The sequence below is a fragment of the Canis aureus genome, chromosome 13 (assembly GCF_053574225.1).
Source record: "Canis aureus isolate CA01 chromosome 13, VMU_Caureus_v.1.0, whole genome shotgun sequence".
NCBI classification, from domain to species: Eukaryota; Metazoa; Chordata; class Mammalia; order Carnivora; family Canidae; genus Canis; species Canis aureus.
Window position 1 is genome coordinate 22,993,742 of NC_135623.1, and position 14,291 is coordinate 23,008,032.

At 43.1% G+C, this 14,291-nt stretch overlaps 1 protein-coding gene across 11 annotated transcripts in view; it reads right to left on the bottom strand.

Annotated features, from left to right (window-relative positions):
- The window catches only part of ST3GAL3 (ST3 beta-galactoside alpha-2,3-sialyltransferase 3), a 197,749-nt gene that overhangs the window by 65,953 nt on the left and 117,505 nt on the right, over positions 1 to 14,291 (bottom strand). For all 11 annotated transcript variants that reach the window (XM_077845333.1, XM_077845331.1, XM_077845340.1 and 8 more), the window contains one exon: positions 10,744 to 10,836. In XM_077845333.1, coding sequence (XP_077701459.1) covers positions 10,744 to 10,836 — 93 coding nt within the window. The remainder of the gene's footprint in view (positions 1 to 10,743; positions 10,837 to 14,291) is intronic.

The following is a 14,291-nucleotide window of genomic DNA, read 5'->3' on the forward strand; positions in this document are numbered from 1 at the left end:
GTATGTTTCACAGAGCACTCAGTGGAAAAAAAAAAGATAAAGATTTATGGTTTATTTTTATTAGACTGTGTCAAAACTAACACATCAAAAATGCATTAAGACCTTCTGTGTCAAAATGTTGATGCTATAAAAATCAAAATCCTGATTTTACTTAGTACATTTGGTCAAAATAATCAAGAAATGCTAGCTACAGTGTGCCTGGGTGGCCCAGTCAGTTAAGCATCAGCCTTTGTCTCAAGTCATGATCCCAGGATCCTGGAATGGAGCCCTGCTTAGCAGAGAGCATTCTTCTCCCTCACCTTCCCACTTGTGCTCTCTCACTATCTCTGTTGTTATCTCTGTCTCTCTCTCTCTCTCTCTCTCAAAACAAAACAAAACAAAACAAAAGGTAACTACCCACAAGGAAAAAAAGTAAACAAACCTAAATTACAACATCACTCCTAACACCACAAACAACACAAAACCAAACAACAACAACAAAAACCCAGATGGATTAATAATTCAAATATAAATAATAAAGTTATAAAAGTACCTGAAGAAAGCATAGAAGGAGGCACCTTCACAGACTACTATGTGCAGATGTAAATCCAAAAACTGCTTGCAGAAGGCAATCCACCAGGAACTTTCAAAGTTTCAAATGCTTATAATTGTGATCCAGAAATATTATTCTTTATTCTTGATGATCTTAAATGTGTAGGAAGTGACGCACAGAGAAGATTATTCAATGATATAATAGTAATAGTAAATGATGTAATTTGTAATAGTAAAGATGAGAAATTACCTAAATGCCCATCAATAGGTAATCACCTAACTAAACTATTATACATCTGTACAACTGAATGCCATGTAAAACAGAATAAGGGACTTCTGTTTCTAGCCATGATGGAATAACAGGGATGAGGTTTAACCTCTTACCTTTAACAACTAGAAAACAAGCTAAAATACACGAAAACACACTCACACACACACACACACACACACACAACAATTTCAGACCACTACAAGCGGCCAATGGTCTTTCTGAGTTGAGAAAACAGGTCACAGTTTAGAAGACCAAAGAGGCTAGAATTTGTGGAGGAGACTAGGATAGAAGATAGAGTTGTATAGAAAACTCTAGAGATCTGCAAAGGAGTTCCTTAGATCTTTGGCCAAGCACTCATCAGTATATGTGAGAGGAAACTCTGAGGCTGAGGGAAAACCACCAGGAAGCAATTCCTGATGCTCATACGGGGCTGGGAAGTGTTAGTGTTCACACAAACCCAAGTGGAAATAAGTCCGTCAGAGTGGAAATATCTCATAAAGCACAAGGAATGGGTCAAATCCTCAGAATGGTACCACATGAGAAATGAGGATAAATTAGCCCCAGACAAAAGACTGCTCACAACCTGCACTAGTGGTGTGAAAAGGCAGCATCACAAGGCTACAACTGATTCCAAGTAACTCAACCCCATGCCCAAGCAAAATCTAGCACTCTTTAAAAGAATATGACAAAATCTAGCACAGAAAAATGTAAACTTTGCAATGTCTGGAATCTAATAAAAAATTACCAGGCAAGGAATACAAATAGCCAAAAAATAGGGGTCATAACCAGAAGAAAAATCATCAGGAGAAACCACCTCAGAAATGACAGACATGATGGAATTAGCAGACAAGGATGTGAAAACAGCTATTGCAAATATATTCCACATGTTCAGGAAGGTAGAGGAACACATGAGCATACCAAGGAATGAAATGGAAGATATAAAAAGACCTAAATGGATCTAGAGAGATTAAAAACTCAATATCTGAAATGAAAACATACCAGATGGGATAAACGGCTGACTGGACACTATAAAAGAAAATTCAGTGGACAGGAAAACACAGCAACATCAACTATCCCAATGAGGCACAGAGAGAAATAAGATCGTGGGGGTAGGGAAGGGAAGAGCATCAGTGGCCTATAGGATCCCTTAGAATCCAGGGTAGAAAGGTAAGGTAGAAAAAATATTTAAAAAAAAATAAGGATAAGAAAAAAGTCCAAATCTGATTTTTAAAAAGTCAACTATGAACCCATAGATCCAAGGAGCTAAAAAAAAAAAAAAAAAAAAAAAAATCCCAAACCAAATTAAAGAAAACCACAACAAGCCACATCATAATCAGGTTGCTGAAAATCAGTGACAAAGAGAAAATCTTAAAAAGCAAGCAGAGGAAGATAAAGACATTAAGTATGAGGTAAAACAAGATAAGAATGACAGAGACTTTCACTGGAAACTATGTAAGCCAAAAGAAAATGAAGTTCTAACTTTGAAGTACTTGGTATGTGTGAAACTGTCAACCTAGAATTGTATACCCAGTCCAAAAAAAAGAACAAAACACCCTTTCAAAACTTAATGTAAAATAAAGATTTTATCAGAGAAACCAAGGCTGAAAGACTGCATTATTGTCAAATCTGATTCATAAGAACCATTAAAAAAAAGTTCTTCAGGCAGAAGAAAAGAGAAACCATATGGAAATATATATCTCTACAAAGGAAGAAAGACCAACAGTAAAAATTAACTTGTGGGTAACTATAATAGACTTCTCTCTCATTAAAAATTAAAAAGAGGGCAGCCTGGGTGGCTCACCGGTTTAGCACTGCCTTCAGCCCCGCGGTGTGATCCTGGAGACCCGGGATCGAGTCCCACGTTGGGCTCCCTGCATGGAGCCTGCCTCTCCCTCTGCCTGTGTCTCTGCCTCTCTGTGTGTGTGTGTCTCTCGTGAATAAATAAATAAAATCTTTTTTAAAAAAATTAAAAAGAAATTGGGGGCACCTGCCTGGCTCATTTGGTACAGTATGCATCCAACGCTTAGTCAAAGGGTTGTGAGTTCGAACTCCACGTTGGGTATAGAATTTACTTAAAAATAAAGTCTTAAATTTTTTAAAAATTAAATTGTGGTAAAATACACATAGCATATTACCATCTTAAACTTTTTTTTTTAAGATTTATTTATTTTAGAGAAAGAGAGAGAGCACACAAGGAGGGGAAGGGACAGAGGGAGTGGAAGAGAGAGAATCCTTAAGCAGACTCTCCACTGAGCATGGAGCTCAACCCCAGGACCTTGAGATTATGACTCAAGCCAAAATCAAGAGTTGGACACTTAACCTGAGCCACCCAGGTGCCCCCATCTTAAACATTTTTTTAAAAAGATGTATTTATTTATTTATTTATTTATTTATTTATTCATTCATGATAGACAGAGAGAGGCAGAGACACAGGCAGAGGGAGAAGCAGGCTCCATCCCGGGAGCCCGACGGCAGGACCCGATCCCGGGACTCCAGGACCACGCCCTGGGCCAAAGGCAGGTGCTAAACCGCTGAGCCACCCAGGGATCCCCTAAACATTTTTTCTTTTTTTCTTTTTTCTTTTTTATTAAGATTTTATTTATTTACTCCTGAGAGACACAGAGAGAGAGAGAAAAAGAGAGGCAGAGACACAGGCAGAGGGAGAAGCAGGCTCCATGCATGGAGCCTGACATGGGACTCAATCCCAGGTCTCCAGGACCAAAGGTGGCGCTAAACCACTGAGCCACCCGGGCTGCCCTACATTTTTTTTAAAGTAAGCTCTATACCCAACGTTGGGCTCAAACTTATGACCCCAAGATCACATGCTCCACCAACTGAGCCAGCCAGGTCCCCTCCATCTTAAACATTTTTAAGTGTACAATTCAATAGTGTTAAAGTACATACATACATATCATTATGCAATCAATTTCCAGAACTCTTTTCATTTTGTAAAACTGAAACTCTTTATCTATTTTTTCCCTTTGCAAAAACTTTGCATTTACTAGAAAATAAAGTTAATTTTATTTATTTATTTATTTATTTTTAGTCTTTATCTAATAAACAACTACTTCCCACTGCCCTTACCTCCAGTTGCTGGCAACCATGATTCTGTTTTCTGTCTCTATGAATTTGACTACTCTATGTAGCATGTAAGTGGAATCAAAGGTATTTTTCTATGACTGGCTTATTTCACTTTGCATAATGTCCTCAAAGTTCACACATGTTGCAGCATATTAAAATTTCCTTTCTTTTTCAGGTTAAATAATGCTCCACTGCATGAATGTACCATATTTTGTTTATCCTTCCATCTCTCGATAGACACTTGGATTGCTTTGGCTATTGTAAAATAATGCTGCTATGAACATGGGTGTACAAATATCAATTTAGGACCCTGCTTTCATTTCTTTTGGGTATATACCCAGAAATGGAATTGCTGGGTCACAGAGTCATTCCATTTTCAATTTTTCTGAGGAATTACCATACTGTTCCCAAACTGACTGGACCATTTTTTACATTCTTTTTTTTTTTTTTAAGATTTTATTTATTTGACAGAGAGAGAGCACAAGCAGAGGAAGCGGCAGGCAGAGGGAGAGGGAGAAGCAGGCTTCTCGCCAAGCAGGAAGCCCATTGCAGGGCTCAATCCCAGGACCTCGGGACCTCGGGACCTCGGGACCCCGGGACCATGACCCTAGCTGAAGGCAGATGCTCAACTGACTGAGGCATGTAGGTGCCCCTCATTTTACATTCTGATCAACAATGCACAAGGGTTCCAATTTCTTTGTTGTCTTCATCAACACGTTTTTCTCTTTCTTTCTCTCTATCCTTCCTTTCTTCCTTTCTTCTCTCTCTCTCTCTGGATAGCAACCATCTCAATGGGGGTGAAATGGTAGCTCACTATGTTTTTGATTTGCATTCCCTAGTGATTAGTGATGTTGTGTTTGTTGGGTCCTTTGTATATCTTCTTTGGAGAAGTACCTATTCAAATCTTTTGCCCATTTTTTAATCAGCTGTTTTGTTGTTGTTGATATGTGTTGAGCTGTAGTTCTTCATATATTCCAAATATAACTCCACATCAGATGTATGATTTGGAAATATCTTCTCCCACTCTGCAGGCTGCATTTTCCAGTTCATTTCTAAATCACTTTAAATAGCTGACTATTTAAAACAAAAATAAATAAGAACAATGCTACGTGGATTTATAATACATAAATGTAAAATGTATGACAAAAATAGCACAAAGGACGGGGGTGGGTAATGGAACTATACTGTTGTAAGGTTCTTAAACTCTAGATGAAGTCCTGGAATATTATATTAGAGTAGATTACAGGATTGCTTGGGTGGCTCAGTCGGTTAAGTGTCTGCCTTCAGCTCAAGTCATGATCTGGGATCATTACATCATCAACCCTGAGATCAAGCCCTGTATCGAGCTCTCTGCACAGCAGAGTCTGCTTCTCCCTCTGCCTCTCCCCCTGCTCATGCTCTCTCTCTCAAATAAATAAAATCTTAAAAAAAATAAAAAGACAGATTGTAAACACTAGAACAATCATGAAAAATATAAAACAAAGAGGTACAGCTAACAAGCCAACAGTATGGGTAAATTGAAGCCATAAAACACACATTCAATTAGTCCAAAAGGAGGCAGAAAAGGAAAGAAAAAAAGAACAGAAAATGGGTATCAAGATAGTAGATTTAAATCCAACCATATTGATGACTACATTAAAAGTAAATGGTGTAAGCACTGCAATAAAAGGCAGACATTGCCAGGTTGGATAAAAAAGCAAGACTCGACTATGTGCTGTCTACAAGAAACCCACTTTAATTATAAAGACACGGGATGCCTGGGTGGCTCAGTGGTTTAGTGCCTGCCTTTGGCCCAGGGCATGATCCTGGGGTCCCAGGATCAAGTCCCACATGAGGCTCCCTGTGCGGAAGCCTGCTCCTCCCTCTACCTATGTCTCTGCCTCTCTCTCTCTCTCTCTCTCTCTCTGTCTCTCATGAATAAATAAAATCTTTAAAAAAAAAATAATTATAAAGACACATATATTTAAACATAAGAAGACCAGTTCTGAATTGAACCAGCCCTGAGAACCAACTTCTCTGAGGCTCAAGGGTAAACAAAAACATATGCTGCCCCACAAACACACACAATAGTAAAAGTATGGGGAAACCTCAAGCACAATGAAGCTAACTCTAAAAAGGCTGGAGTAGTTACATAAGTATCAAACAAAGAAGATTTCAGAACAGAGATTATTATACCAGAGAAGAATGGACATTTCAAAATATTGAAGGAATCTATTCACAGCAAGGGAATATAACAATCCTAAATGTATAAAAACTAGTGGCACAGCCTCAAAATATGTGAAGCAAAAACTAATAAATGAAGACTTCAACATCCCTTTGTCAATAACTGACAGAAAAATCAGTAAGGATGTAGGAAACTTGAAATAATCAACCAGTATAATCTAATTGCCATTTATAGACTACTCGATCACTGCAGAAAAAAATTTTTTTAAATATTTATTTATTTATTTATGATAGAGAGAGAGAGAGAGAGAGAGAGAGAGAGAGAGGCAGAGGAGGAGGGAGAAGCAGGCTCCAAGCACCGGGAGCCCGACGCGGGACTCGATCCCGGGACTCCAGGATCGCGCCCCGGGCCAAAGGCAGGCGCCAAACCGCTGAGCCACCCAGGGATCCCCTGCAGAAAAACTTTTAAATGCACACTGAATATTTATCAAAACAGACCATAGTTTATCCCACAACTCAGGTCTCAATCAACTTCAAAGTGTTAAAATCATACAAGAAAATATTCTGATTACAACAAAAGTAAACCAGGTATCTGTAACACAAAGATATTTGGAACAACCTCAAATATTTGGAAATTAAGCAAAACACTTCAAAAGAACCCATGGGTCAAAGTAGAAATCACAAGTGAAGCTAGAAAATATCTTTAACGCAAAGAAAATAAGAATATAATATCAAAATTTGTGGGATGTAGCTGACACAGTTTATAGAGGGAAATTTATAGCACGAAATCAAGGAATCAAGAAATCAAATCAGTGGTCCTAACTTCTATCTCAATTAACAAAGAACAAATTTAACCCCAATAAAGCGTATGGTAGGAAAAAATAAAGGTGAGAGCAGAAAACAATGATCATAGTGAAAAAATGAAAAGAGAAAAACCAATGAACCCAAAAGCTAGTTCTATGAGATCAATAAAAATGATAAACCTCTAACCAGAAAGACTAAGAAAAAAAGAGAAAATACATAAATTACCAATATTAAGCATAGTAAGCCAATACATTCAACAACTCAATGAAATCCACAAATTCCTTGTCTGGCACAACTACCAAAGAAGAAACAGGAAAACCTGAATACAAATAAGAAAGCTCTAGATCTAATAAAGAAATGAAATTCTTGGGATCCCTGGGTGGCGTAGCGGTTTGGCGCCTGCCTTTGGCCCAGGGTGCGATCCTGGAGACCCGGGATCGAATCCCACGTTGGGCTCCCGGTGCATGGAGCCTGCTTCTCCCTCTGCCTGTGTCTCTGCCTCTCTCTCCCTCTCCGTGTTACTATCATAAATAAATAAAAATTAAAAAAAAAAAAAAAAAAGAAATGAAATTCTTCATTCTTTTTTTTTTTAGAAATGTAATTCTTAATTTAAAAAGCCTTCCCACGACGGGATTTTTTTTTCTAAGATTTATTTATTATTTGAGAGACAGCATGGGTGAGTGAGAGGAGAGACAGAGGGAGAGGGACAGAAAATCTCAAGCAGAATTCCCACTGACTGTGGAGCCCAGGGCTCGATCTCAAGACCCACAAGATCATGACCTGAGCTGAAACCAAGAGTTGGGAGCTCAACCACCTGAGTCACCCAGGTGCCCCAAAGGGATTTTCTTAATACAAAACCTAGGTAGCCCTAGATATCTTTGCTGGTAAATTCTATCAGTCATTTAAAATATAAATATAAAATAAAACCAGGGGGATCCCTGGGTGGCACAGCGGTTTAGCGCCTGCCTTTGGCCCAGGGAGCAATCCTGGAGACCGGGGATCGAATCCCACGTCGGGCTCCCAGTGCATGGAGCCTGCTTCTCCCTCTGCCTCTGCCTCTGCCTCTGTCTCTGCCTCTCTCTCTCTCTCTCTGTGTGACTATCATAAAAAAAAAAAAAAAAAAAAAAAAAAGAATCTTAAAAAAAAAAACAGTACTAGTTCTGTACAAAACTTTCAGGAAACTGCAGATGAAGGAGTATTTTCTCACTTGTTCTATGATGTCAGCATTACCCTGATGCCAAAACAGAACACTATTCAGCAATAAAAAGAAACAACTGGGGGCACCTGTGTGGTTCAGTCAGTAAAGCATCTGCCTTTAGCTCAGGTCATGATCCCAGTGTCCTGGGATCGAGCTCCACATGGGGCTCCCTGTTCAGCAGGGCGCTTGCTTCTCCCTTTGACCCTCACCCCACTTGTGCTCACACATTCTCTTCTCTCTCTCAATAAATGAATGAATGAATGAATGAATGAATGAATGAAATCTTAAAAAAAAAAAAAAAACCAAGAATACCAGAACGCGGCTCTGGTAAAGAAGATGCCTATATCCAGCCCTCTGTGTTTCAAGTGCCTCCTGGACGCCAGCTTATATATCCAGCATACTGTGATTGGGGCCCAGGAAATGCAAATACAGGCGACACAAGATCCCAAGCCTCAAGGAGTTCCTGGCCCAGCAGGGGGCGGGGGGCTTGGTGTGCGCAACTCAAGTCTCTGCCCTTTCCACTACTGTCTTCCCTCATCCCCAGCTCAAGCTCTCTCTTGCTGTCTCTCTCTCAAATAAATAAAACCTTAAAAAAAAAAAAAAAAGAACAACAGATACACACGATACACATATGAATCTCAAATGCATTCTACTAAATGAAAGAGGTACACTCAAAAGGCTTCGACTGTATGATTCCATTAATATAACACTCTGAAAATACTACAGGAACAGGAAATGATCAGTGGTTGTCAGGGGCTCGGGGTCAGGAGAGAGGTTAACTACAAAGCAGAACAACGGAACTTTCAGGAGCCGATGATGGAAATGTTCTATTGGACTGCTGTGGTAGTTGCTCAAAGGTATGCATTTAGCAAAACTCCTACAACTACACCAAAAAGTAAATTTTACTGTATGCAAATTAAGCTTCAATAAATCCTACTTTCAAAAAATTATAATATATCCATACAATCATATGTTATACAATCATTAAACAAATAAGATTATCATATATGCTGATAAGAGGATAATCTCCAACATATATTGTTAGGAATAAAAAACAAGATACAAAATAATAAGTATGTGATGTTTCTATTTATGGTACTACTGGCAGTCTCTGGGGCAGGGATCTGGAGCAGGAGTGTATGCCCTTTTACATATTTTCAGTTATTATTTAACCATATGCTTGTATTACTTTCGATTAGAAAAAGCCAAAAAAACAAACCACATCTATATCCAGGTCAAGGAAAACTCACAGGCATCTGGTCCAGGGGACTGAGTCAAGTAAGCCCTAGAAAACATGTATAAGGACATGGAACATAGCACCAGATACTTTAGAGCTGCTCAATAAATAGCTGGGGGAAGAAAGTTATTTGGAATCAAGTCGGAAGGCAGACCTTAGACAAAGAGATCCCTATCTGGAAACCAGATATTCAGCCAGCAGACCCCCGTTTTTGACAAGGAACTAAGCTTGATCACTCACATTAGAAAAAGAAAAGGAGTGGGTTGCCTGGGTGGCTCAATAGGTTAAGAGTCTGACTTTGGCTCAGGGTCCTGGGATCGAGCCCCGAGTCAGGCTCCCTGCTCAGTGGGGAGTCTGCTTGTCTCTCTCCTGCCTCTCCCCTGGCTCATGCCCTCTCTTTCTCTCTCAAATAAATAAAATCTTAAAAAAATAAAAAAATTTTAAAAAAAAGAAAGAAAGAAAGAAAGAAAGAAAGAAAGAAAGAAAGAAAGAAAGAAAGAAAGAAAAAAAAAAAGAAGCATAAAAACCACATATTCTGGATTAATTTCAGGCAAGCTGTTTCTCAACACTCCTCTGCAAGCACACTATGTGCCCTAACCTCACCCTGCTCAGGCATGGATGCAAGCTGTTCCCCCAGTGAACAGATCCCACCCCAAGAGGCCACTTCCAGGGCTCCTCTGCGGTCTGAGTCCTACATCCCATCTCCCAGAGGTTCCTGGGCAGTCTTTCCTCCAGCCCCTCTAAGTCAGACACTACAAGAACTTTCTGAAGGAACAAAATGACCCCGACAGTCTCACTGCACTCCAGGCTGCAGACAAACCCATCCTGGCATGTCAGGACCTTCTCTACACTATGGCTTCATGGAAAGAAAACTCGAGAGGAAAAGGCAGATATGTAAGCAAGGCCCCTCAGCAGTGGTAAAAGGAACTCCCGGGGTTTGGCACAGTTTCTTTCAGCAGGCCCGGTATCAGGAAATCAGGAACTCCAGAATGCAAGATGGACAATGAGAGGAGGTGCTGGAACAGCTAGCCTCTGAAACTCTTCTTTGTTTCTTGCTTTATTTGGGTATGTTTCCCTGAAGCCGGGTAGTTCTGATACTACAGCTCGGCTCGGAGCTTCTGTGCTGGGTAGCCTTGTCTGGCTGCCTCCGGGTACCTGGCTTCCAAGGAGCAACCACACAGGTTCGACCCATTCCCTCCCCTCCAAAGAAACAGGCTGGCAGGTGTAAGCTCCCAGAGGCAGGACAGAGTACGGTAGAGCAAGGACATAGAGCGGGACTGAGGTAGGAACCAACCCAAAACAAGTCCTTTCCAGGCACCCCTGGACTCAAGGACACAGTGAGTGAGTTACAACAGAATCTCGCATGCTCAGAGCACATCACTTATGCAGCATTGGGGTTCTGATTCCTGGGCCATGGACCAGGCCGTCTGGGCGGTGGAAAGAAACAGAAGCACTTACCGGGGAAAGATGGCAGTCATCAAGGCCGAAGCATAGCCAGGCTTGCAAGCTCCCTCTGAAAAGTTTGCATACTTGGTGGCTAACTCAGCAGGCCTATGGGGAGAGAAGGAAAGTCACAGCTTGCCGGGTACAGAGCAGTCAGTGGTGTTCATTCTTGAAGAGCTGTAGGTAAAGAGCTTGAATAAAGCTTCATTGTCTATAATCAGCCTTTCAGCCCCTTTTCCACAACAAGGGTTCAGGGGGAAAAAAAAATCCCAAACCAAAAAACCCTAAAGGAATAATAGATAGATAAATGAGCAAGGCCCCTCTGTAGAATTTGGTCAAAGGGGGCGCCTGGGTGGCTCAGTCAGTTGGGTGTCTGCCTTGGGCTCAGGTCATGATCCCAGAGTCCCAGGATCCCTGCTTCTCCCTCTGCCCTTTCCCCTGCTTGATCTCTCTCTCTCTCAAATAATTTTTTTTTTAAGATTTAAAGTATTTATTCATGAGAGACACAGAAAGAGAGAGGCAGAGACACAGGCAGAGGGAAAAGCAGGCTCCATGTAGAGAGCCCGACGTGGGACTCGATCCCGGGTCTCCAGGATCATGCCCTGGGCTGAAGGCGGCGCTAAACTACTGAACCACCCAGGCTGCCCTCAAATAAAAAAAATAAATAAAAAAAATAAAAAAAATAAAAAAGAATTTGGTAAAAGGAACTCACTGGGTTTTGCATAGATTCCTTGCAGCAAGCTCAACTCAACACCAAGGACGTGAGGAACTCTGTCCAGGCTCCCGGACAAGGCACATGGAGCCTGGAGACCCAGGGAGAGAGCCACCCAGGCTCTGACAGTCGCGGGCACTGCCCTTCCAAGCCTCATCGGGGGACCCGACACGCCGGCCACGCCTGCCTCTGCTCTCTCCACACACACACAGTGGCAACCACTCTCAGGGGCCTGAGCGGAGTCAGACAATGTTGGGGCTGTTGCTGTAACAACTAGATGTTTAGTTGAAGACGCTCTCCTGCTCTCCTATCCTCTCTGCCTGGAACGTTCTTCATTATCCCTCACCACCTGGCTCTGCCTACACGTCCTTTGCAACCGAGCTCAGATCTCACCTTCACTGGAGTCCTGCCCTGACCCTCAGGTGGGGCTAAGTGGCTCCCCATGCCCCACGGCCCGTGCCCCTGCCCCCCACATTACAGGCCCAGCCCAGAGGCGCTGCCACACGCTACTGTAATTGCCGCTAGTACGTCTGCCCCCCTACACTGTGCATTCCCATGGCCGGGGCCTGGTCTGACCCTGCATCCCCACGACCTTGCACAGAGATGGGCCCACAGAAGACACCGAGAAAGTTTTCTGAAGGAACAAAATGACTCTGATACAGTCTCACTGCGCTTGTCCTGAAAAACAAGACCACCTGGGGAGCCCACAGTTCAGAGTGTTTGCTGACCATCTGCGGGATGTTTTTCCGAAGACGTGGGTGTTCTAGCCTGGCTTTGTGGCTGCGACTACAGTCACGTCACTAGGGCGTCAGTGTCCTTATGTGTTTGATGAGGGGCTGGAGTCATTGCCGTGCGGCCCAAACCCCTGCCAGTGCAGTCTGGAGAGAAGCACGCTGGGACGACAGGACACACGCAGGGGCTGTGAGGCTGAAGGCCGTGGGTGCTGGGGCACCTGAGGGAGCCCTGGCGGGGTGCCAGTTCCTGGGCCCATCCCCCTGCCCCCCCTTGGGCCCGCGGCCAATGCTGCTCTGCGGCACCGGGGGCCCCCTGGTAGGTCTCCCCTCAGGGCTGCCTTCTGCAGGAACTGGGTGCGGCAGGGGCAGGGCCAGCGGGGAGGGGGCTGCCGCCCACACTGGCTCTCCAGAAACCACGATGTGTCTGTGTGATTCACTCATGTGCCCCTGCGGGCCTAGCCCAGGGCCCTGCGCAGAGTAACTGCTCACTCAATGTAGACAAACTCTTCTGCATCCCTGTGCCCCTGCTTCTAGAAATCTACTTTTTTTTTTTTTTTAAGTCTTTCTTACAATGAAATGTAAAGCCAGAAATGCAAATGCCAATGCCAAGGGCTAAGCCAGAGTTAGAGACTTTATTTGGTAGGCAAAAGAAAGTCAAAGGTAGGGATCCCTGGATGGCGCAGCGGTTTAGCGCCTGCCTTTGGCCCAGGGCGCGATCCTGGAGACCCGGGATCGAATCCCACGTCGGGCTCCCCGTGCATGGAGCCTGCTTCTCCCTCTGCCTGTGTCTCTGCCTCTCTCTCTCTCTCTGTGACTATCATAAATAAATAAATAAAAATTAAAAAAAAAAAAAAAAGAAAGTCAAAGGTTTAACAAGAGAATTTACGTAACAGTACTCTCTTATGTAAACAACTGTTATTTCCGAAACAAAATACAAAACTTCGGGACAATTCATGAACTTGCGGGAAGCCCTCAGACAGGGCACGGTGACTGAAATACAGATTTTGTTACTTCTTCAGCAGCGATGTGAGTAGGTGGCCATGAGTTATCAATTTACACATGAGCTCAGAAAAATGAAGAGACCTAACCAAGATCAGAAGGCTCGTCAAGTGGCAGCCTTGGTAGACTTGTGCAGTGTGGATCACAGAGGGAGGCACGGAGTCCTTGGCTAGCACAGAAGTGGTGAGGGCTGGTGGGGAGGGGCAGAGAAGAGGACCACGAAGGCCTCACACCGCGCTCTGAAAGTACGCCCCAAGCACCGAGGTGTCCTGAGTCCTTCATATCCCTGTCTCCCAGTCCCCCACCATCTGTGGGCCTGCCTTCTAACTGTGGGTTTCTGTGTTCTTTCTGAATTCCAGAAGTTTTGCATTGAAGACAGAAATGTATATACAACAAGGGAAAAGCCTGTGGCCACATCTTTCCTCTCTCCAGTTTATACCATCAACCTGTGGCAAGATGCTTCAAGGATTAAGGACCATGGGCAGTGTTGTGCCCAAGATTGTGAATCCAAGAAACCACCAAGGAGCCGACACTGATGCAAGCGCACGAGGGTTTATTAGCAAGCTCGAGCTTGGGTCCAAGTGTACCCGACACAGTGGAGCAGGGACTTAGACCCCAAAGTGGTTTACAGCTGGGTTTTTTATGGGCTGGTCTAGGGGATTTTCAGAAGGAGTGGAGAAATTTTTTTTTTTTCCATTCCAATATGGGAGCAAAGGGTGGGGGAGTCTCTTAAGATCTGATATGGGATTCTCTGAGCTCTGTTGTCTTTCTGATATGGGATTTCATGCTAAGGGCATTCTGAGCTTTGTTCTCATTCTAATATGGGGCTTAACTGAAGTAAGGTAAAGTTCAGCTCTTATTCACAGGGCCTGAGATGGCTGTACTTGTGCTAACACTGAACTTAAGGTGGAATGACCTTAATTTTTCTCGGCCTCCACAGGCAGTCCAAGGTCCGAGGACTCAGGTAATCTCTCATGGGGAAGAGGAGGCACTGGTCAGATGGGGCACAGGGAAGCCAGAACCCAGCCGGGAAGGCTCTTCCCATGAGAGCGCAAGGTAGCCAGAGGTGGAGGATGAGCAGCTCTAAATCAACCCCCCATTGAGAAAGCAACAGTAAC